Consider the following 25,870-nt stretch of genomic DNA (forward strand, 5'->3'; position numbering starts at 1 on the left):
CCTGGCTGCAAAAATGAACTCTGTTGGGGTACCTGGATATAGTTCTATCTATAAGGAAGTAGCCTATAAAATCCTTTCTTGAAAATATTTACTGTAATGAACCTTTATTTGCTACCTGTGAGCCCTGGGCTACATGTATCCTCTATAAAAGCTATCTCTCTTTTTCCACCCCTCTGAACTGTCTTCCATATCTGAGAAGACAATTGACTGGACCTGTTCCTGTCAATTTCATAGAATACTTTACCAAGTTACAAATATCAAAATCTCTAAGGATCTATATTCATGCATGAAAGTGAACAGTCTCTTTTCACTTTCATGCATGAATATAGCAAGAAAAACCTGCTTGCCTATGATTCTGGGTCATGTCAGTAGCTCAATGAAAACATGGGGGGAGGGAGATAAACCCTTGACCATGACCATTTTAGAATAGAACTGAATGGAATAAGGGTCATTTCAGGGTACTATTTGAATGTGCGTACAAACAGTTGCTATCTAACTGTGGTTCTAGGCAGGCAGCTACCAATCCACATGTGCTAATGACACAAGATATAAAATCTGCTTTAGTAATTCTTTCAAAATTGGCATAAATTCAAGTTAAGTAGAAAATTCAGGAGCAGACCCTCAGCAACAATGATAGCCAATATGAGCTAGATGGGCACACAAAGTATTTATTCAGAATAAGTAAAAAACTGAATAAATATGTATTGTGCCCATCTAGCTCATATTGGGTATCACTGTTTTTATAAAATATTGAAATATTGTAAGGTCTGGGGCCCAAAGATGGTAGGCTACTGTTGTGCTACTAGTATGTTTTCCTCCCTCCCTCCCTCCCTCCCTCCCTCCCTCCCTCCCTCCCTCCCTCCTTCCCTCTCTCCCTCCCTTTCTTCCTTCCTTTTGCTAAAACCAAGACTAAAACTTTAAATAGCACAGTATCTCCATTTGCAATGCTTTTTCTCTGGTATGCATCTGAGTTTAACTCTCCTGGTATTTAAAGTGGCATCACTCATATAGCACATTTTGAGATATTTTGGGGAGGGAAACTAAATCAATGTAAAGCCTTTAGCAGAAATTCAGCTAAAATATGAAGACTGTCAAAAGGTCTGTCCAATGAAAACCTGGGGATAAAGTGATACTTTTCTGGCTGCCAGTTGGCATTACAGCAGCAACTATGTCTGTTATACAAAGTCATTCTAATTCTACCCATGTGTGAAGTGCAGGCTCTTTAGGTAACATGAGGTTTCCAATAGTTTGCCTTGGATCTTGGACCACTCTATGTATATGTGTATATGTATTTATGTATGTGTGTGTATGTGTATATATATATATATATATATATATATATATATGTGTGTGTGTGTGTGTGTGTGTGTGTGTGTGTGTGTGTGTATGTGTATATGTGTATATGTATATATGTTTATGTGTATATATTTGACATTTGAACACTCAAAAGTGATATCACTAATTGATACAAAAGAACTCTACCTGGAAGCAGTGTTTTACCCAAACGGCCTGAAATTCTAGCTGCTGTCAAGAAAAGAATATTCCTGAAATCCAGAAATATGGAAGCATAGAATAGAGTGTGGAATCTCGGAGGGAAGGCAGGGGAGGATGGGTGTGTGGGAGTTAATCATCCAAAGACCATGTTACATATATGCATAGCCCATGGACATAGATAACAGGGTGGTGAAAGCCTGGGGCAGGGGGCAGAGGCAGGCTAGAGGGGGATTAGTAGGGGAAGAAAAGGGGACATATAATACTTCCAACAATAAAGATTTAAAAAAAAAAATAACAGTCTCTTCATACCTTCCTTGCAGTCGTGTTTATTTTCATGCAACACAAATCCATTCCTGCACTGACACACATAGCTTCCCATTGTGTTGACACATTCATGTTGACACCCACCATTATCCTTGGAGCATTCATCCTTGTCTAGCAAAGAGATAACCCCACAGTTTAGTGAGTAGCTTTAAAAACAAAGAATATCAAAGAAGAATCATTTTGTTTCCGTTAACACTGGAAAAGGATAAACTAAACCACAGCTTACCCTGTTCCCAAAAGAGAAAAAAAAAAAGACAGAAAATACAGAAACAAACTGATAGTGTCTTAGTTCTACCCAGTCCTTGTTTAGCGTGGCGCCTTGTACCATGAATTGAGTGTCCAAGACCATTTGTGCCAGGATGAGAACTTGCAGTCCTCTTTCACTCCTGGAGTAGAAGCTTTGAGTAGGAAATAGAGAAAGAGCAGATCTTTTTACAACCAATCCTGAACATTTATTGTCAGTATTTAAAAATAAATGTAAAACTGTGAGTAGTTTGAATAAATGCAAGACATGGCATTAACGTAGAGAGAAATTCTTCAATATATTAACCCAAGTGTTTAGATAGAGGCTAAACAAGGCTTCAAAATTTGTGTATAATCACTTAAAAATTAGTTAGTGTAACAACTATAGTTGATTTTTTTCATTAACATTACAGTTAGGCTAAATATTGATGAATCTGGACATTTCATAATATTCTAAGACAGAAAAAGGCATCAACAGACCATCCTAAAGAAGAAAGCTAATTTGTATCTATTTTAAAAATCGACTCCAGCAACCCAGTTTATTAATAAGTAATTCCTTAAAAGGGCTTTTATTATGCTAGAAGCAAAGGTTAGAATGGGAAATATGAGCTTTGAGAAATAGCCAGCAAATGCACTACAGGAACAAAAGCCAGACTAGAGTGGCAGGAAGGCAATCCAGGGAGAGACACCGTCAGCACCACATCATGTCCCTCAGCTCTTAGTCCACAGCTGGCTTGTCTGTCAAAGTCGACAGATTGCTCACGACACACATATATGATGACATGTCACTCAAACTGTTATCACTCCCATACCACAGAGAACAAAGGGGACACATGAAGTCGTATCAGGACTTAGGCTGAATTCATAATTTACACTGTCAACTTAGTTTTCTAAAGGGAATTTGTGAGCTCATGGTAGGTCACAAATAGTAAATACTGTATTTACACTTTTATCCAGTCACTATTCATTCTATGAAGATGGGTTTAAGAAATATGTTTTTATTAAAGTATCTGAGGATGATTTTTAAATATACATCTATTTTTCCTCTTTTGGAGACTGATTGCATGGCAAAGTCCACACAGCTTCTGGCATATATTCATGCATTGGTAATATAAAAATATTCCAAATAGGAGCAGGCCGTCCCAAAGTTTTAAAGAATGTGTCAGAATCAATATCTCTATTACTTATGTATATTCTACCTATTTTTTAAAACAGTTTCTTACTTTTAATATTTACTATAGAGACTAAAGAAACACACACAAAATGTAGAATAAGAAAAGAAACACACACAACATGTAGAATAAGGAAAATTACCTAGCATCAAATACCAACGTGTGTAGAAATTAGAATTTAATAGAAAATTAGCCTGGTAAAATTAATTTTAGAGAAATTTATAATAATGTGGAATCCCTGCTCCCTTATTTGCATCAAGAGTGAAAATTATAGTTTGAGTTATTAATGACTAACACAAAACAGGTGGATGGTAAATCACGCTTCCTGCCACCATAGTGGCAGCTACCTACATTTTCTGTTTTACCTAGCCAAGCAGTAAATGTTCTAAATTTATTGTTTTTATGTTCCCTTCCAGAGGGTCTTAAGATGCTTCATTCTTTCATAAGTGGATATAGAATACACTTCATGTTTGTTAAGTGGAAAGAGCCAATATAAAATTTTCTGGTGCCAGAATTTCTTACTCTGCAATAGACACGTATTTTCAATGAAAATGTTTATGTAACAGTAGCTTGTTGTACTTAAAGTAAATCTGACAGAGTGAACTTTAGTTGTACTATAGGTCAACCAGACTTGAGAGTTGGTTGAAAATCTAACAACTGTAAGCAGAGTAGTTGCTAAGTGACAAGCCCTATGGTAGCAGGGATTGCCTGAATCATCCTTTTATCCAGATCTGTTTGGATTGCCATACATCAGATATAAAACTGTTATCATTAAAAAATGAGTGAACACAAGTTATTATTGCCAAGTTTTTAAATCCATAGTCATTTCATCATGAAAATAATTCTAACACAAAACAAATATTTCTGACATTGAAGCTTCATTCTGATGGAAATCTTGTCACTAGGTTGTATTTCTAAGGAGGATTTTTTTTTTCTTCATAGTTGATAGAATATAATCTGACCTGTGGTAATGATAACTAAAGCGAAATAATGTTTAAAGTAAAACCAATCAAACTAGAATAGTGGTATTTAATAGTTAATTATTCATATGTCTGTTGTGATTGAAAAATAATAATTTAAAATAATTTTTAGAGGAATGAGGAAAAGGAGGAAGAGCAGAAGGAGAAGAAAAAGATTTTTATATATTCATTATTGTCTAAGTATCTATTACGTTTTAGTTTTCCCATGGATTGGTGTGTCCTGCCTTTGTTCCAACATCTAATGTCAACCAATATAATCAATGTTACATAAAATTAAGGATATATGCTAGAATATATGTATGGATTAATCTAAAGTTTAGCTTAAATTCAAAACTGGACTAATCAAAACAATAACTAACAGCAGCAAAGGAGTCATCATGCCCAGAAAAATAGCATATAAAACTGCCCCCTTGAGTCAAATGGCCATATGAAAAGAGAAAATTTCAGTAAACATTGGAACACTTAAAATTATCCAGATGTTTTACATCATTCAGATAAAAAAGGTACTTAATATTTTAAGTTGTCTATGAAGTAGTGAACATGGTGAGGTATTTAAAACACACACCTTTGTTCGATTAGAAGTAAATACACTATTCTAATTAAAGTGGATGTAATTTCAGAGTATCTATGCTGATGAGAAATAGCAGCATTATAAAATACCTAATTCCACAAGTATATTCTGGATTTCTTACGGATGAAAGGTCATTAACCCAGGGGAGAAAAGCTATTAGCAAACACAATTACGTTTTCACTTTCCCCCCCATTTCTTCTCTTAGGACACAAATTACAAATATTTTGAACAATGAAAATCCAAAGGAGAGAACCAAGAAGGGTGCAGCATTTTAAATATTCCTCAGAATGTCTGTATAATAAACTTAGTCATTGAGAATTTGATCAATAATTCATTTGAAATTTTCTAGCATTTTCATACTGTAGGCACAACATTTTTACAATAGTTTTTTTATTAGTGAGAGAAATAAATGTTTTATTGAGTAGAAATAAAAACATTTATTTTTTGCAGATGGAAATGAGCCTACTTCATTGGAATGGACATATCTACTTTCCATTCTTTCATGTTAGATGAAGGACAGGTCCATTAAAGGGGCAGAGCAGGTAGCATTTCCCCACAGAGGCCTGCAGAGCATCTCAGAGACTGTCAGAGGCCATCAGTCTAAGAATAATACCTACTAGATGGTACTGAAGTGGCAACCTGTGTCAAGGTCTTGCAAGATTCAAAAATAAAAATTTTCTCTTTGCAGAAGGCTTCCTTGTCTGTAGGAAAAAGAAGGGTCCATGCACCAGAACAGAAACATGTATGAGCAGTAAACTGCCAGTAAATGCTCAAATATAAAATAAACAGACCCATGCACCCTGGTACACACGCACTCCCATGCATGTGTACACACAGATATCACATACATAGATTTCAGCACAAAACTATTGAATGAATAATCACCTTCAGAAAAGCACTAGTAAACTATGAGCTACCACAGAGACAATTTATACTAAGATATGCAAATATTTAAATATCATTAATAGCAAAAACTTGGAACAGAATTCAAAATCATAGGAAAGTTTTATGTTCCCATTGGAAATTAATCACACCAATATTTAAAGCTTTGTTAGAATAAAATTGGGTTGAACTTCTTCTAAAATATTGATGTCCATTCCATGACAGAAATAATGTATAGGAGGAACAATGTAAAGATATATCTGTATATGGTGAAAGATGAATAAGGTTAGAAGCATATGAATGAAAACCACTTCAATTTAGAGATAGAACAACTGCACAAATCATTTTATCTGACTCCTTTACTACAGACACAAACCTGGGAGTAAGAAAATCTGGGTTTTATTCTATTTTTCCACAAAGCAAGTCACTAGGTCCATCAGTAACAGATTGCATTCCCATTAAAGTTGTCCATGAGGAAGACTGTTTTTAAATGAGGTTTATTCTTAAACTACTAAATACTTTAAGATATTAAATCAGAATTCATATGTGATGATTTTTTACTTTTATGAACATAGGTATGGCAGAAAATTGATATCAATGACTGATAGTTTTTAGTCATTCTTCCATTTCCTAGGTCTATAAAGTGCTTTTAAAATAAAAGGCTATATGCCAAAATAACTAACATCTCTATATGATTATAAACATTTTCATTATACGGTACATTAAAAACCTAAAAACATTTCCTTGTCTTTTTCCTTGATGCATCACAGCAGAAAGAAACTAGAATTGATTCTAAATAGCTTTCTTCTTCAAATAATATGGAATCACCAATTCAAATATTGTTTCTTCTTTTTATTGGCTCCTTTAATAACTGTTTTTAGGAAAAAATGTGGAAAAATAGTTGAACACGGTATATTACTGATTATGTTTTCATAAATTCATAACCACCTCTGAAATTTTGAAAACACTGGTTATAAAAAGAACCATTTAAGACCAAGTCTTCAGCCCTAGCTGGTTTGGCTTAGTGAATAGAGCATTGGCCTGTGGACTAAAGGGTCCCAAGTTCAATTCCAGCCAAGGACACATGCCTGGGTTGTGGGCTTGATCCCCCCCTCCCCAGTAGAGGGCGGGCAGGAGGCAGCCAATCAATGATTCTCTCTCATCATTGATGTTTCTATCTCTCTATCCCTCTCTTTTCCTCTCTGAAATCAATAAAAATATTAAAAAGAGGACTAAGTCTTCAAAAATATCTCTTGATTAACGGATACACTAGAGTAACATTTAATCAATTGTCTAAACAAATACTACAAATTAACTATCAAATTAAAATTGTAAAATTTAACTAAAAGTACATATTAATATTAACTTGTATTAATATTTATTAACTAATCAATAAATAGATAAATTTTTAATTTTCTTAACTCTCAATGATCAAAGTATAGTAGGTAATGTTTGCAAGCCTAGAAATGTTTTGGGTAGCAGGTAGGTAGAGATATGATATGTGTTTTTCTTTTAAAGTTATTTTAATATTTCAATCTAATGAAAACTGAGAAAAATTGGGAAAGAATTATAATGCACTAACTCTCCATCTTAATATAAATGTTCCTGGTATTTTGCATAGCAGCTTTCAGGGTTGCTCTCACTCATATGCTTGGCTGTATGCATAATGCACAGATACTAGTAGTTTTCTACTGCAATTTCCATTCATATTTTATCATAGATAACTATTTGTACATGGAATCATTAGTTTATTTTTATCATTAAATTAATACCTGGCTATCTATTATTATACTTGAAGCATTATTAAAACTCAAATAATAATTTCAATGTGAGTAGCACCTATCTATTAAAATGGGTAATCTTTTGTAAATTCTGATTTTGAGATGATCATAATTAGGACATTAAGTAACAACTCATTAGTTGCCATTTCTTAATAGCACCACACCAGCTCTTTACTACAACTATATTTTATCTTCCCTTTTCCTGGGCAGACATAGTCCCCAGGAACTTAAATGTGAAATAGATCTACTTACACATCCAGAACCACAGTACTTTAAATATGAATCTGACAAACTGCCAAGACTTTTCAATATATATATATACACTGAAAGTTTATACTCAATGATAATTATCTTGGACTTTACAAAATAATAATCTAATAAAAGGGTGAAAAGTGTATCTGGTGATTTTCTATCACAAATATGTTCAGTGTAACATGTAACTAACACCATTTGCAAAGGGTATGGTCAACTCTTATAGTTGAGACAAACCAGGAAAAAGGGTGGGTTTCCATGCTCTGTGACACTAAGCAGTTTATTCTCAGCTGCTTTATCTGTCAAATGAATATAGCAATGAGAATGCCACAGCCTTCCTGTGATTTCAGAAGTAATGTGTGTCTGCATAGAAAATTCCCAAATTGGCTTTGGGGTTCAACTTCCCTTGAACTTTATTGTTCAGTGTACTTTACTACCAACATGCCATCGAACAATGTAGACTAAACTCTATCAAAATGAAATGTTGTCATCTCATTGACTTATAATTTTTAAATACATCACTGATAAATACTAAAAACAGAGACGATTTCTTAAAATCATCTGCATCAGTAAATGTGATTTACAGAAAATTAACTATTATGAGCTTTAGAACTACCAAGGTACTCAGATAATTTTACAATTATATGACTATACAGAAATTGGAATAAAGACTATGTTCGCCATGTGCTGAGAACAGCATGTTTTGTATGTGCCCTCGTATCTCTATTATAAGAATTAAAGTAGCATGCCTTATATTTCAATAGCACTGTCCTAAAGACATAAACAAATGACCTGTCTTCATGATTAAGAAAGCTTTCCCTGACCAAAAATATCAGAGTATGAATTTTAAATATTCTGGTAACTTTAAATTTAATTGTGCTTTGTCACCAGTATATGTAACATGCACCTTTAAAAAAAGTATTATTAAATAAAATGAATAATTTAATGTGAGAGGGATCCTGAATAATATTAATGTGATTATCAAATGTATTTATTTTACAATTTCAATTTTTAAAATGAGTAATTTGGTGGCTCTAAATAAGGTAAGAAGCCTTATTTCTAATGACTGGAAACCTAAAATTTGCAGCATCCATGATATTTTTAAAATAGTGAAGACTAAGGAAGTCTTTTTCATTGAAATAGGATATTAAAAGTCTACTTTGAATAACATAAATCTTAAAAGAATACCTCAGAACAATTTTTAAAAGGCAATTAAGTCTGGGGGAAGGAAGGGAATGAGAACAAGGGAACCAAATCCATTGTATTTTGAATGCACTTTTGTGTATGACTTGAAGCTCAATGGAGCTTATGAACCATTAACTTCAATTATACTGAAAACTCCAAAGAAAACATTGCTATTGTAAATCTCATTAATTTTAAACACATGGGGACTGGAATAAATGGACTTTGAATTAACTCAATCCAAATTACCTAATATTAAAATATAATTGGAATTCAGTTGCTGTAAATTGCTTCCCCAGTCTGAAAGGCAGAACAAATTGCTACAGTAAGGTTTATTACAATTTTATCTAGTTTTAAATTTTCATAATAATATTTCTATTAGGTGTGAAATTGGGAAACTAAGGTAATTTTACTGATTTTCTATATATTTTCTTAAAACGTGGGGACCTTTTATCAAATTTCAGCGCTGCGCTTTAAGAGATATAAAACTTTACTGTGAGTTCATTAAACTATTGAATTCCAAACACAGAAGTTTCAAATGCTAAATATATCTACTAATACATTATTTTAAGTAAAATGATAATTTCCTTAGTACTAAGTCTCTTCCTGCAATAAGTCACTTCTATAGTGATGAGGCAAAATGGGATTTTAATATCAGCTAATAAGAATACATATATAATAATAAGAGAAGTATATTGCTAAATAGTAAGAATGAAAAAATAGGTTTCTAAAATAAGACCACATATTCCAAAAACAAAGATAAATTATTTTGAAAAGGTCTGACAGTTTTTGGAAGTTTGATATTATTATCCCCATCCACTTTTAAAGAGTGAAGTCACTTTATGAAAATATTATTGTAATTTCCTATTACTATACCAGCATTTACCCTATTTGATTAGTTTATACAATATCGAAGTGTTTGAGAGCTACATTTCAATAGGGCACCTATTATTAACATCCTGATTTTACGTAAAAAATTGTTCATCCTGTGATAAATGTTCATGCATTCTATGTACCTCCAAGTTGCTTTTATAGAAGAGGTGACATTGCTATTTAAGGCAATCCTCCTGGAAATGTGTGATATGCACATGCAGCTTCAATACTGATACCTGAGAAGAAATGCGCTTTGAAGCCCTTCTTGGACACAGTGTTGTCAGATTTGAATTCAATCCTCATGTTGTTGAACTGGGATGTGATCACCTCAGGTAATTCAGCACCACAAAATCTGCCATGCAATTTAGACTCAGAGGAAAGGCCACTCCAGATCTCCACATAATCATATTTGCAAACCTAGTAAAAAACACACATGGTTATTATAGTCACCAGATCTGGAAGTATGAGATAACTGACATTTATTTTTTAATTTTATTTTCCAATAACAGCTGATATTCAGTATTATTTTATATTAGTTTCAGCTGCACAGCATAGTGGTTAGATAATCATATACTTCACAAAGTGGTCCTCCCAATATTTCAAGTATCTTCTGGCACCACATTTGATTATTGCAATATTATTGACTATATTTCCTATGTTGTATTTCCTATTAAATTGGAATTGATAGGTAACAAAACAAAACAAACAAACAAACAAACTCAAGGAAAGGGCCCAACTAAGAGATATAAATGTGTGCTTGTTTATACATATTTATAGCATATATCTTATATTTCTTTTTAAATTTTTAAATATTTAAGTTTTCACTAGGAACTGTGGAAAAATTTTGTCATATACCATCTTATTTAATGCTGACAACAACTACATGAAATTTAGTCTATAATGTAACCATTAGCAATAGACATGATCCTTTCTATTATAAAGATGAGAAAACTGAGGCTCAAAAATTTTATATAACTTGCCCAAAATTATAGATCGTCTACACTGCAGTGTGGTGATTAATAATATGGAATTTGGGTTGGTCTAGAACTGCCTCCCAGAAACTTCATTCTAATCAGAACAGCACAATTAGGAAATTTCAAAGTAAGGCACTTGGTATAAAATAAAAAGATCCTTTGTCTTTCAAACTTATCAAACAAACTTATATTTCTTTTAAAAACATATTTTTATTGATTTTAGAGAGGAAGGGAAAAAGAGAGAGAGTTAGAAGCATCAATGAGAGAGAATCATTGGTCGGCTGCCTCCTGCACACCCTGGACTAGGGATCAAGCCTGCAATCCATGCATGTGTCCTTGACCAGAATCAAACCCGGGACCCTTCAGTCTGCAGGCTGGCGCTCTATCCACTGAGCCAAACCAGACAGGGCCAAACTGACATTTCTTTCTTTCTTTTTTTAAAAAAATATATTTTATTGATTTTTTACAGAGAGGAAGGAAGAGAGATAGAGAGCTAGAAACATCGATGAGAGAGAAACGTCGACCAGCTGCCTTTTGCACACCCCCTTCTAGAGATGTGCCCACAACCCAGGTACACGCCCTTGACCGGAATTGAACACGAGACCCTTCAGTCCACAGACCGACGCTCCACCACTGAGCCAAACCGGTTTCGGCTAAACTGACATTTTTTAATTTGAGTTGCTCTGCAGCAATGCTGCAGAACTACAAACAACAATAATTCTATACAGTGGGATGGAGATAGACATTTATACTAAAAAGAGATAGAATTTATATGTAATATATAAACACCATCAAAATGGAAGAAGTTAAGTGAATGCCAGGTATTCTTAAGCAATCTTATGGCCACTAACAGATGTTTCCATAATACAATTCTAAGGTTTCAACAGGGCACCTTAAAGAACACATCTTGCATGAATGACCTTATTATAAAAATGTGTAACTAGCAAGTATAACAATGCATATGATTAAACCCTGGGGTATGATCTGTACTTTGCAATATGTCAACTCAAATTACTGGTTCTTGTGGTTTTAATTAGGTGATGAATTAGCAAAATATTGCTAGAAAAAAAATGAAATAATTTTTCTATTTACTTTGTTACAGCTGCCACTTTTGTTTAGAGAGGATCTGACACTGTATAGGAGAATGTAACTAAGGCTAAAGTTGACATTGACTTTTCTTTTGGATATTCATTGAGTGAATAAAATAACTAAGTTTTAGCTAAACTCTATTCTATAGGTCAGGCTTTTGTTCATGCCTTTATTTTAAAATAGAGGCCTGGTGCACAAAATTTGTGCACAGGGGTGGGTATCCCTCAGCCCAGCCTGCACCCTCTCCAATCTAGGACATCCCTCTCACAATCCAAGACTGCTGGCTCCCAGCTGCTCGCCTTCCTGCCTTCCTGATTGTCTCTAACCATTTCTGCCTGCCAGCCTGATCACCCCCTAACCACTCCTATGCCAGCCTGATTGATGCCTAATTACTCCCCTGTCAGCCTGATTGCCCCTAACTGCCCTCCCCTGCAGGTCTGCTCCTCCCCACCCCCACCAACTTCCCTTCCTTGCAGGCCCGATTGTTCCCAACTTCCCTCCTCTGCTGGCCTGGTCATCCTTAACTGCCCTCCCTTGCAGGACTGGTCCCTCCCAATTGCCCTCCCCTGCTGGCCATCTTGTGGCAGCCATCTTGTCTCCACATGGGGACAGGATCTTTGACCATACAGGAGCAGCCATCTTGTGTGTTGGAGTGGTGGTCAATTTGTATATTACTCTTTTATTAGATAGGATAGAGGCCTGGTGTACGGGTGGGGACTGGCTGGTTTACCCTGAAGAGTGTCCTGGATCAGGGTGGGAGTTCCCTTGGGATGTGTGGTGGTCTGGGTGAGGGGTCTGTGGTGCTTTGTAGGCCAGCCACACCCCTGGTGACCCAAGCAGAGGCCCTGGGATCTGGGATTTATTTATTTTCTATAATTGAAATTTTGTAGCCTTGAGTGGAGGCCTAAGGCCAGCCAGAGTGTGCGGAAAGCTTGGCCTCCTCCATTGCTGGGAAAATCCAAGCCTCCTGCTTGCTCTGTGGCTGCAGCCATCTTGGTTGGGTTAATTTGCATGCTGGCTTCTGATTGGCTGGTGGGCATGGCTTGTGGGTTTAGTGGGGTGATGGTTAATTTGCATATTACTCTTTTATTAGATAGGATAGCTAAGACATCCAACTATGAAAATACACAGAATTTTATAATAGCCTTCCACATAGGGACATCATTATAAGTTTAAGAGACTGAGATATGTTACTAAGTCTGTATGGGGTTTCCATGAATAAGACCATTACCATGAGAAAAATGGTTTTGGAACACAATGCTCTATTTACTTAGAGCCATTCCCACTTCCTTCTGAATATAAACTTCTAGCCTTCTTAGAAACATTTATCAATGAATGAATCAAAATGTCCTATCTGCCACAACCAATAGCTTTAGGGAAAACTGAGCGAATAGAAGTCATTCAACACAAAGTTCATATCAAACCACAGTACTTGGTAGGGAGATTCCCATTTTCAAAAAGTGTCAATCATAGGAAAACACTTCTAAAAATACTACAAACATTATTTTCACCAAAGTTCCTCTAAATTTCAGATAATACTAAAGAAAAAGGAAGTTCCACATGGATAAAGTATATTGTGAATATAAACTGTGATCTTTCCCATCATAGAATGTATACATGATGTAAAGAAGATCTCAAAATGTCCAGTGAACCCTAAAAGTCTACAATTCTCTGAAATACATATGTGAATTACATTTCAGACCTGAATTTCCTTTAAGGAAACACAAAAATAAGCAACTTCCTTTTTAGGTTTAAAATCACACAGAAGTGCTTTTCAAATAAATAATTTCACTTGTTTAAATGTGATCACCTGACAGAAAACTGTACCTTCACTACAGTAAGCTTTTGTAAAGGAAAGATCACATCAATTAAGTGCATTTTTATTGAGGTTAAAATATTAATTTTGTAAATCAAAGACAATATCAACCAAGTGTTTCTTTTATTAAGGGTAAAGTATTAATCTTTCCTTATTTGTGAACAGGGAACACATTCATAATAAAATACTAGTTATGTAATGAAAATATATCCATTGCCACAAGTCAAATACAGTGGGTTCTCCCAAAATATATTTTTGTTATGACTCAACCAGTGGATTTTGGTTTATTTTCATTTTAGAAAAGTCCATGTGACATGAAGCTGACCCTAATTTTCTCAAATTCTTTAATAAATCACAAAATGCTGCAAATTAAAACACTAAATAAAAACTCCCTCAAAGTAATTCCAGTCACTCAGAAACAGTCTACAATATTATCCAATGCCAACAGGAATTATAAACAGTTGAAGAAATGAGTAGTAGACCAAAGAAAGACTACAATATTTATATTATTGTACCACCAAAATACATTATTTCTTTCCTATTCCTTTTAGTTTAGCAGTTTGCCTCCAGGAAATCCGAAAACACAATAGAAAAATTATATTTGTTATTCACTTACTTCATTGCCCTCCAATTCAAAAAACTCAAACTTCACAGAAATTCTGTACTGGGTTGGTGCAATCACTTGCCACACACAGTTTTTATTAGGAGGGTACTCCTTGGGCCAACCTGGAGTGGTTATGGTGCCATTAAGTTTGGTAAGAAGTCCACCACAAGCCGCTAGAAGAAAAGAAAAGAAAATAATTTTTCCTTAACAAAGTCATCTTAGCACCTTCCAATTGATAACCCAAAATCTCACCATTAAATTTCAACCATCTTTCAGATTTTTCAAGATCTAGAGCATTGCAGTCTCTGTTCCTTAGACTTTAGTACAACTATTTTAATCATCTAACCCCTCTTAGAAACTGCTATTTTATAGCATTGGAACCAAGCAAAGTATGGCTGTCCTACAGCATTTTAGATCATTTTAAAGTTGGGTGATCAATATAAGGAAAACTTAGTCTCTGCATACTTGTCTTTTTTAAAAATATATTTTTACTGATTTCAGAAAGGAAGGAAGAGGGAGAGAGAATGAAACATCAATGATAAGAGAGAATCATTGATTGGCTGCCTCCTGCATCCCCGCACTGGGGATGGAGCCTGCAACCCGGGCATGTGCTTTGACTGGAACAGATCACAGGACATCGCAACAAAACACCATCAAGAAATCTCGTCTTAGAATTACAAAGGAAATGTACAAAAATGACAAAATGTCTTTTTTTTATGAATCTTTTATTAATAAAGTTTTTAGTTTCTGCTTTATATCTGACTGTGCTAGATGCTAGAAATACAAAGATGACTCAGAGTTAGGACTCTGCAGTTCAACAAGGAAGACACACCATAAATTAAGTTTAAGAAAAGGTAATAGTTAGTCATAGGTAAAAGAACAGGAGGATAAAAATACAGGTTCAGAGAGAAATAAAAACAGAAATAGATGATAGATAGATAGATAGATAGATAGATAGATAGATAGACAGACAGGCAGACAGACAATTGGCCTGGTTAGTAACCAAAGGTGGAAACGACTAATTTTATAATGAGGAGCCAAGCAGTTTCACATTAGCTGTGACTAACCATTGAATCTTACTAGTTGAGGAAAGAAATTATTAAAAAGGAAAGGAAAGGGCGAGGGAGGCAGAAAGAAAGGGAATGAGACTTTAATGAAAGAAAGAAATCAGGATAGAGGGTTTCAGCAGGGAATGCCAAGGCAAACCCAGTCATACCTTCACAGCTCCTTTTGTCAGGCCCCAGCTCATAGCCAGGCTCACACGCACACTGGTAACTGCCCAGGGTGTTCAGGCATCGCTGCTCACAGCCTCCACGGTCAGGCTTGGCACACTCGTCTTCCTCTATAAAGATGGCAAGAGTTAGAGAATGACTGGAGTATTTTGTTTTTATATACTAAGGTGTAAGATTTTTTGAAAATATGATATCCTTAATAGCTCTGAATGGAAATGAGCCAATTAATTGCTTCAACAAAGGAGCAGGAACAATTTGCAAGCCCTTAATAAATGAAAAACAAGAATTCATGTCACTGCATCCTGAGAACATGTAAGAACCAAGAGAAGTACTAGAAACCTAGAGCAGGGCCAACTGCAGATCACCTTATCTCAGACACGGTATTATTATTTTTCAGAATGAAACAGAAAACCTTACTGAAAAAACACAGCTTCACCTGTTGATGTCATAGTATAATTTTCTAGATATCCTAAAAAATGCTTTTAAAGAAATATGTCATGGTGAATATAAATTAAAAAGGGAAAACTCAGAAACTTACTGGACCTCTTTAAATGTAAAGCACTCAGTGTTTTTTATAGATATATTAATTCAGAAAATGTAATAATTTCATTTTTTTACACCAATACATTCTTTTAATTATATATGGAAACAAAAATGTACTATATGAAAATATATACTCTTTATTAAAAAAAACAAAAAAAAAATTCTAGGTATTCACTAAGAAACCATAAAGGTTTTCCAATGTAGTAAAAGGCATTCTATAATGGGTGATTTGGAAATGCTTTCACCTAAAAATAAATTTATGAATTACAAGTCAGTATGAATTCTTTGATGACTAACTATATTGCAAATATTTTCTCCCAGTCTATAGGACCCTTTCTGAATTTTATTTTGCCTATTTCATTTTAAAATGGTAGAATATCCTAGTGGAACTAATACCCACAAGAACTAACACCCTGTGCTACAAAGTCCAAAATTCTAGTATTTTACCAATAACCTTTGTCCTCAAAACCCCCTTTTTGAACAGTGCATACTTCAACTTGCAATAAAACTTTACTCAAGTTGTCCCTACCTCAAAGCTAAATATCACATTTATCCTAGATAAGAAAAATCTCACATTTCAAATTATTTCAAATTACCTTTAAAAAAGTTGGCAGCAAACCCTGCCTTGTTCACAGTCCCATCAGAAACAAACTTCATCCACAAGGTGTTGGAAGTAGACCTGATATCTTCAGGTTTATCATAACCACAGAAACGCCCTATCAAAGCGCTATTTTCTTTGGTCCCATCTCGAACTTCTAGGTAGTCATAGGCACAGTTGTCATGTCTTTCAATCTTAGAGAGTAAAAATATGTGAACATATGTCTCATTAATAGATAAAACAATTTCTATGGTAAGATTATTATGTATTCTCAGTGCCATAATACTGATTGGTCATATAGCAGATTATTTATATTAAATGATAACATATATTGCAAGTGTGCATGGTGATATCTACACCGCCCAGGGATAAAAGACCCCTATTATTCTGGTAGATATGGAGAGATAGAAAACAAATCTACAGAATAATACATCTGTATGCATCTGGATCAACAAAGGTTAAACTGCCTTTTCAAAGAAAATTAAAATACAAGTGGTAATTCTTTAGATAATAGAATTGAAAATATATCCATATTTATAATGGTCATTAAAAGTCAGCCAGATTATGCTAAAAGCAGTGTAAAATTTTCTCAGAAATATAGCTATAGCAACTGCCTATTGTTAATCAAGGGAATAGCTATTTTATTCAAAGAAAGCTGCATTCAAATTCTACAGACAAATATTAAACTGTTTTAGGTTATAGATATCTTTTTTTAAATAAAATATATTTTATTGATTTTTTACAGCGAGGAAGGGAGAGGGATAGAGAGCTAGAAACATCGATGAGAGAGAAACATCGACCAGCTGCCTCCTGCACACCCCTACTGGGGATGTGCCCACAACCAATGTACATGCCCTTTACCGGAATCGGACCTGGGACCTTTCAGTCCGACACTCTATCCACTGAGCCAAACCGGTTTTGGCTAGATATCTTTTTTAGGGAAAGTCTGATAATATGGATTACATTACTACCCGATCTATGGAATTCTTTACTGATAGTTAGCATAGTTACATGTGGAAAGACCATCATACTGTAGTCTTTCTCCAAGTACCTCAGCTGATGTAGATAAGTACTTTTACCTCAACACACTCCCCTCAACCCATATTAAGTGGCAGAACTCAATTTATCTTCTTCAACAACTAAATGCAAATGGTAGATCAGACTATCGGCTTATGAAACTTACGGAAAACTGTAAGTTCCTGGACTCATGTTTTTTGCCTAGAACTACTTCTAAAAGCAACAGAGCCAAAATTTAAAAATTAATTTAAAAGCTATGAGACAATATCTAAAGAAAATTCTTGCTTTTTATTTATTTTTTTACAAGAAGGAGGCACTCATCCTGAAATCTTAATAGAGTCAACTGCTTATTAGATATCTGAAGTTAGAGAACCATGAAAAGTATCACACCTTGTGAGCCACTATCTGATATACACTTTGTTAAAATATATATAATTTGGTAGCAAAATACAGTCATTCATGGAACTACAACTAGAATACACAAAAATACTGTATAGTTGTTTGAAGAGTCTGTTTCCTGAATTGTCAAACATTAATAGCAATAGTCTTCAAATTAAGTATCATAAGGACAAAAGACTAAAAATAGATTTTTGAAGTACAGACTTGGTTAGAACTAAGAACTACATTTGCTGCTTCCTTTTCCCAATCACAGTAGGATTCCTTCATTCCTTCAACACGCAGTGCCTACTCTGCCAGGCACTCTTCCCACTGCTTGGAATGCACCACTCAGCAGAATGACAGAGCCTCACCCTCGTAGGGCTTAGCTGCCTCTGGTGGCTAGAGAGCAAAGGAACAATCAACAGGAAAATAATTAAATCATAAACTCTTAGAAAGTAATACATTTCATGGAAAAACATAAAGTGGAACAAGAGGTTAAGAGAAGTGGGGGTAGGAAGTGCGAAGGATGCTCCATGAGGCTCATTAAATTTGATTAATAAATCCAGACTTTTTCCTATAAATGTCTTCTCTTTCTGTGTGAGGTTATGGGAATGAATATAAAATATTTAATATAAATAATATCTCATTTTTAAAACACACTTTTTAAACTGTAGCTGTTTAAATGGAGAGACAGGGAGGGAGAGCTAGCAATATAAGGCACTAGTAACTGAACTAGTCACTGGAGATGACCAGGCCACTCTGATCAGCTATATATAGTCTTTCTTCTCTTAGCCTTTAATATACTCGTTTCAAAATCAAAGTCCTTTATATTATATAAAGATGAGACCATTTACAGATGGCCAAAGGCTATTCTTCAGTCAAGGGGGCAAATACAATAACATCTAAAATTCTCAAGGTGTAGGGCTTGATAAAAGAATAAGCAACATCGAACCAGAGCAAAACTGCCAGGAAAATAACCCATGTTCTCAGCAAGCTATCATATACTCACTTGCTTAAAGCAGCACAGAATGAACTGCCTCTGACTCATGAATGATATTGGAAGGGGGGTGGGTGTGAGTTAGAAGAGGAAAGGAAGAGAGACCACAACAGAATCACAGTGCAGCATAAAAATTAATAAGATTAATTTAAAAAGCTTAATTAATTTGAGGAGAGTACTGCTTTTAAAAATTACAGTATTACAAGGGGAAAAACAAAATAGACACTATTGAAAATGAAACAAAAATTTATATTCATATAAATATGAAAAAAACAAGTGATTGAAAAGAAATAAGATAATGGATACTTCCCTGTAAATAAAACTCAATCTATTTTTTAACAAATATGTAATAGGTTATTTTAATTTTTAATTTAAAGTATAGTCACTGGCTACTTAATAAGTTTAAATAATTTATATGAAACCCAAAGATAAATATTTCATGGATAAATGCATAATAATGATCAATTGTAGAATTGATTTCATTAGTAGCTACTTATGAATTATGTATTATTTACATATTAAATATTATGCACCTGATGTTATGAATAACACAATAGAAATATACACTGTATTATCACATAGTAAAGGCCACAGTTGTTGAATTACTTACAAAATAAAATGAGCCTCATACATATGAATTTATAATATTCGGAAATGCATAACCCCTTCACCAACCATCCTGGATATCTTCTCAATGACATCAGTGATCTTTGTTTGCATATTTTTCCAGCTTAATTGAATTAACCCTAAGTGGAATGCCACCACAATGAATCTGTTATATTGATGTTAATTATAATTATACCTTTTCAACTACATCTCCACAGAAGTAATGAGGAGCACAAATGAAAGTTTCAGTTATTTTATTTATGTCACTTGTGTACCATTTGCTCTAGCTATATCAATTATTTAATCAAGTAATATACTGATTGGCTAGAAATAAATATGGTTGAAGCTAAAAAGTGAATCAGTGTATTGATATTATGCCGGTAACCTTAAGTCCCGTGAGAAAAAGAATATCAAATTCAGTGATTTATCAAAACAATAAGAAAGAGCAATTTCTTCTTGAGTTATAGCCTGGACACAGTTCACAGATAGGTGACCTGAATGCAATGCCATGCACAGCTGCACATATAATAAATTTGTTTGGATAATGATGATGTTAATTTATTATAGACTTTAAGGTAACCAAACCATATATGAACGAGGCCAAGTTTATCTCAATGTAAACAGGCCTAACATGCATATAGGAAATACAATGAAAATGATAGTAAGCTTCTATTTTTAGAAAACTGATATTGGAAGTAGATGCAAATACCAAAGAGGGAAAAACAAGTACACAGGTTAGTGAGAAGGGATTAAGGCTACATTTTGTTACTACTCAGTGGGGGCTCATGCCTTTACTAGCAGGTTAGAAAGGGAGCATGAACAAGCTGAGTTATTTCCAATTAGCAAAAACTAAAGTCAATTACAGATTATCTAAATTCTAAAACTGGCAGGCGGTGCAAAGATTTGTGGTCAGTGCTTGTGGGTAAGCGCCGACACTGAAGGAGAGCCAGCCTAGAGGAAGGCCTATGGCCCGGCACAGGACCCATTCACCCACTTTGCTTCCATTTTATAACCAAATCTCTAAATAAACCTAACGCTGCAAAAATATCTACTGAAGTACCTAACTGTAAAAAGCTTGAAAAATTCCAAAGTTTCCAGATAATATTTCCAATAAAACCTCTCCCATGCTCCCTGAAAAATTAAAAATAGAATTCCCATATGATTCAGCAACCCCACTTCTAGGTATATAATCCTCAAATTGAATGCAGTGTCTTAAGGATATATTTGTAAATCCATGTTTATAACCGTATCATTCACAATAGTCAAAAGGTGGAAGCAATCCAAATGTCTGTCAACAGATGAATGCATAAACAAAGGTGGTACATAAATACAATGGAATATTATTCAGCCTTAAAAGGGGAGATGCCCAGCAAGCATGGCTCAATGGCTGAGCATTGACCTATGAACCAGGACATGATGGTTGGATTTCAGGTCAGGGCATTGCACTAGTAAAATAAGCAGTCAAAAAGGCAAATATATGATTCCAATTTTATGAAGTATCAGAGTAGAGTAGATAAAGTCATAGAGAGAAAGGAGAAGGGTAGTTGCCAAGAGCTGGGGGTAAAGGAGAAAGGGAGGTTGTTGTTTATTGTGTGTAGAGTTTCAATTTTGCAAGAGTTCTGGAGAGGGATGTGGTGATGGATTGAGTACAATGTGAATGTACTCAACACTACTGAACTATATACTTAAAAATGGTGAAAATTGTAAATTTTATATTATGTCTGTTTTAACATAACAAAAAAAATAAGCCTCTCCTCTGACTGTTAGCGTGTAGTTTCAAAATATAAGTAATGCAATCATATCCTAAATAATGCAACTTTTGTAGAAAATACCCTGTGACATTATATACATTTGGAACAATGCTCAAGTAATTATTCCTTTTTAAAACATATTTTATTGATATTTTAGAGAGAGCGGAAGGGAGAAGGATAAAGCAAGAGAAACATCGATGAGAGAGAAACATTGTCAATCGGCTGCATCCTATGCCTCCCACTGAGGATTGAGCCCGCAACCCGGGCATGTGACCTGACTGTGAATTGAACTGGTGGTCTCATGGTTCTTGGGTGGATGATCAACCACAGGGTCATGCCAATGAGGCTAAAGCAATTATTCTTTGCTTTGGAAGAACATGTTAGTATATGTAACTAGCAAAATCATTATTAGTCATTAAGCATTAGTCACTAAAAAAATTAATTAAACAATGGGGAAAATCCAGAGAACCTAATAAATAATCCTATCAATAATAGGAATTTTTTTAAAAAATAAGAAAAGCTTAATAATAGGTCATTATTTTAAAATTTACTTTCATACTTAATATTTTAATGGTATTATTACTATTTAATTTTAATAAAAGCTAACACACAAAAAATTATAGCTCAAAAAAGAAAAACAAATATTCTCAATATGAGAAAACAAAAAGTCTAGTTTATGTTAATTTTTATGTGACTCAAATTTTTAAATGTTGCATACTTGAATTTTTTCCTTCATGACACAATTATTTTTAACTATTCATAAATTTAGCAAATATTCATTGAAAATCTGTTATGGCCAGAAAATATATACTTGATAGTATGAAAATCTGTTATGGCAAGAAAATATACACTTGATAGTGAATAAAACAGACACATCCCTAACTGACAGACATATATGTTGATTAAACAGTACAAATGTATAAATGAAGAATGTTATAAAGGGAAAAAATTTAATGCTATGAGAAAATGTCGACGCCTCTCTTTGTGACTAAGTCCTCAGTGAAGAGTGCACAGGCCATGGAATTGGTGTCAATCAGTGCTAACAGTTATGAATTGTGTGACCTTGGCCAAGTTTATTTAAACAAAAACATGCTAATCTTTCAGAGTAGAAATATAGCCTTAGCCATAATTCTGTTGACCTACTTAATTCTCTTCAACAGTCATTAACCAACATGTATTCTTTAAAAAAATTTTTAATTTATTGATTTGAGTGAAAAGGGGGGAGTGCAGAGGGATCGATTTGTTGTTCCAATTCGTTTTGCATTCATCGGGTGGTTCTTGTATGTGTCCTGACCACAACTGAATATGCAACCTTGGCATATTGGGATGATGCTCTAACAAACTGAACTACCCAGCTGGGGCCATTAATCCCCAAACTAGCATATCATAAGCATAAAAATTTTAAATAATTTAAGACCTCCCTGTCTAAGCTTCTTAGTTCATTAACAAAGACTAGTCTAATTAAATTAAACTAATATAAAATACTTAATATAACCAAACAATTACTTTTAGCTAGGCAGTCCACAAAGTGCCAAGATAAAAATTTCTGTAAATAGTTTGGAATATTGTAGCCTCCAGTAATGATGGGTAAAACTATTGAACATCTAATGTAAGGAAACTACAACCAAATCAGTGTGTAGAAATGTGGACAAGTGCCTCAAACTTCATCCCACTTAAATTAATGTATGTGGAGATTTCCATGTAAACATAAGTCAGCTCTGAGTTTATTTCACTTCTTTTCTTCTTTATTAACAGTTCTTGAAAGTCGTTACTATAAACATTTCCAGTCTCCCAAACTTTTTCTCTTCTGTATGTCTGCATACTAAAAGTGTTCAAGTAAGATAGTGGTTTAGAGGCTTCTTTGTGAATAACACTGCTGCCGAATAGAAGGCGCAGTGTTATTCGTCAGTGGCTACAGACATCACTATCTCCATACAAGCACAAGCTCACTCCAGTACTGGGCTTCAGACACAATGCACCCATAACTACTAGAGAAGAAAAAGCGTCATAAAGGGTATGCTTATAGAAGTATCAGGACTCTATACCCCAACCAGTGTCCTTTCCTGCTGAAAAGCACCAGAGATTCATTACCCAAAGCACGTGTTGAGATTTTCTTTCTATACTTACATTAAAGTCTAAATAGCGTTAGGAGAGGTAAAGTCATGACATAAATTCACAATAAAGTATAAATAATGGACAGCTAGTAAATCCTGTATAGTAAATTTCAACAGGATGCTGCGTAAGTTTATCTTATGGGCCCTTTTATCTAAAGGGGAGAGAGTAACATAGGAAATGTAAAAGTTACAAAAATAGAAACAGTTTTTGAAAAATGGTCCTGACTGATATCAGGGAATAATAATTGAAACACACACACACACACACACACACACACACACACACACACAAAACACTGCAGATTGGTGAGGACTTTCTAAAAATTATACATTTTCAATGTAAAATGTATAAGACATATATTGAAAATATATTAAGCAAACAGAAATAAATTGATATAAAAAGGTAACCGACTAAATGAAATAAACCACCTGACCACTAAAAGTAAAATTATACATACAGTCAATTTTCGGTATTCGTGGTCATTCAATTCCACAGTCACTGAAAACATGGAATTAGTGGATACACTGCTCCCGCAGAAATACTAGTACTCTTTAGGTTCCTGCAAACTTCTGGTAACATAGTTTTTGTCAAGCCATCAATGCCTAACCTTGTTTTCTGTGTGTTTCTGTTTAAAGGCACCGTTATATATACCGTCAACTCATTAACACTGAACTCATGGCCAAAAGCACTATAACTTATACCCGAATGATGCTTGTCTAACACATTTTCTCCATAAGGCACATCAAAACCGGGAATGTGCATGTCAGTTGACTCAAATATTTTGCTGCTCTGCATCTGTCTATGGATAGCCCAGAAGCACTGTGAATATTATTTGAGGGCTACAAATAAGTTTTAGTGAGTAGGCAAATGTGTAAATACAGAATTTGTGAGGAATAAAGATATACTGCACCTGAAAATTAATGCTGATTTAGGGCTCATTTGTGTGATACTAGGTTAATAGCATAAGTTCAGTTCCGTAATCTAAAAATATTTAAATGGTATATTAGGACATCTCTAAATCCCTTTTCACTTATGAATTTCATAGAACCCAGGATCTCTAGTTAAATTCAACCACACCGCACACTAGATCCTCTATAAACCAAACCTATCCAGGCTTATTTCCTTTTGTATGAAAACTTACATACCTCTAATAAAGGAAGGATATGTTAATTTCCACCTACCAATCATGTGTTCCCACACCTACATATACTTCATCTATCCATCCCTCCCATTATCAAATATTAATCATGCATCCAGTGATGCTAGAGATACAGTGATCAATAAGACATGTAAGATTCCTACCCTCTGACGATCATATCTAGTGAGAGACAAACAATAACCATGTAAGCAAATCCATATCAACTTCCAAAAGATGTAAGTGAAGTGAACTAAACTAAACCATAATAATGGTTTGTAGGCAATTGTAGGTAAGAAAATATTTTAAATTGAGTTACCAGGCAAGGACTTTTTAAAGAGTTTATGATTAAGAAGTAGTACTTTTAACAAAAAAGATAAATAAATAGATTAAACTTCATTCTAAGAAAAAGGGAAAAAGTCTGAATTAGGTAAAAGATGAGGGAAGAATGCAAAGATCTAGAAATTGAAGAACATCAATGCAAATGCTGTGACATGGGAGTAAACTTGGCATTTCTGAGGAAAGGAAGGAAGGCCCAGAGGGGCTGGCCCCAAGAGAGGAGCTTAGGACAAAATTGTGGCACACATTGTTCCATGATAATTAAATCTGTGTTCTATTTTAGGTATAATACAAAAACTCTGAAATAGGATAGTGTTATGATCTATCTTATATTATAAAAGTGTAATTTTGACTCTGTGGAGAACAGGATATGTAGGGCCGGGATAGAGCTATGAGAAGGGGCAGTGTTGGTACCAGACTGGTGGACAGAAAGTAGGTATCAAGGGGTCATATATGGAACATGTTTTGAAGAAAAAAATAAATGAAATATGCTGATAGACTGGCCTTGGTGTTAAAGAGAAAAAGTAGAATTAAGGATATTCTTTGAGTAAATAGAGACACACTAAAATAATAAATATATGTATACACAAATTGACCGCCAAGGGGGAGACACTCAGTGCAGGAGCTGCCAAGCTGTGGTGACTTGGCAGGGATGGTTCTTAGGTGACACATCCGGAACCAGAGAGGAGAGAGCCCGATTCCGGGGTGTGTCACCTGAGAACTGCCCTCTCATAATCTAGGACCCCTCGGGGGATGTCGGAAAGCTGGTTTTGGGCCTGATCCTGGCAAGCCAGGCAGAGGTATCCCACCTGCCAGAGGGACCCTGCTCACTCCACAGATGCCCTTCAAGCCGCAGGGCCACCCCAAGTGCAGTTGTCAGGGAGGGACCGCAGGTGGTTGGCTCCAGGGCATGTCTGGCCCA

General features: G+C 34.7%; 1 protein-coding gene across 1 annotated transcript in view; it reads right to left on the reverse strand.

Annotated features, from left to right (window-relative positions):
• Positions 1-25,870, reverse strand: part of TLL1 (tolloid like 1) — a 153,562-nt gene that overhangs the window by 20,111 nt on the left and 107,581 nt on the right. Inside the window, exons 13-17 of the mRNA XM_036424377.2 lie at positions 16,609-16,804; positions 15,454-15,579; positions 14,250-14,410; positions 9,991-10,171; positions 1,804-1,929 (exon numbers count right to left, since the gene is read on the reverse strand). Coding sequence (XP_036280270.1) covers positions 1,804-1,929; positions 9,991-10,171; positions 14,250-14,410; positions 15,454-15,579; positions 16,609-16,804 — 790 coding nt within the window. The remainder of the gene's footprint in view (positions 1-1,803; positions 1,930-9,990; positions 10,172-14,249; positions 14,411-15,453; positions 15,580-16,608; positions 16,805-25,870) is intronic.

This window comes from Pipistrellus kuhlii, unplaced genomic scaffold, assembly GCF_014108245.1.
Source record: "Pipistrellus kuhlii isolate mPipKuh1 unplaced genomic scaffold, mPipKuh1.p scaffold_m20_p_8, whole genome shotgun sequence".
NCBI lineage: Eukaryota > Metazoa > Chordata > Mammalia > Chiroptera > Vespertilionidae > Pipistrellus > Pipistrellus kuhlii.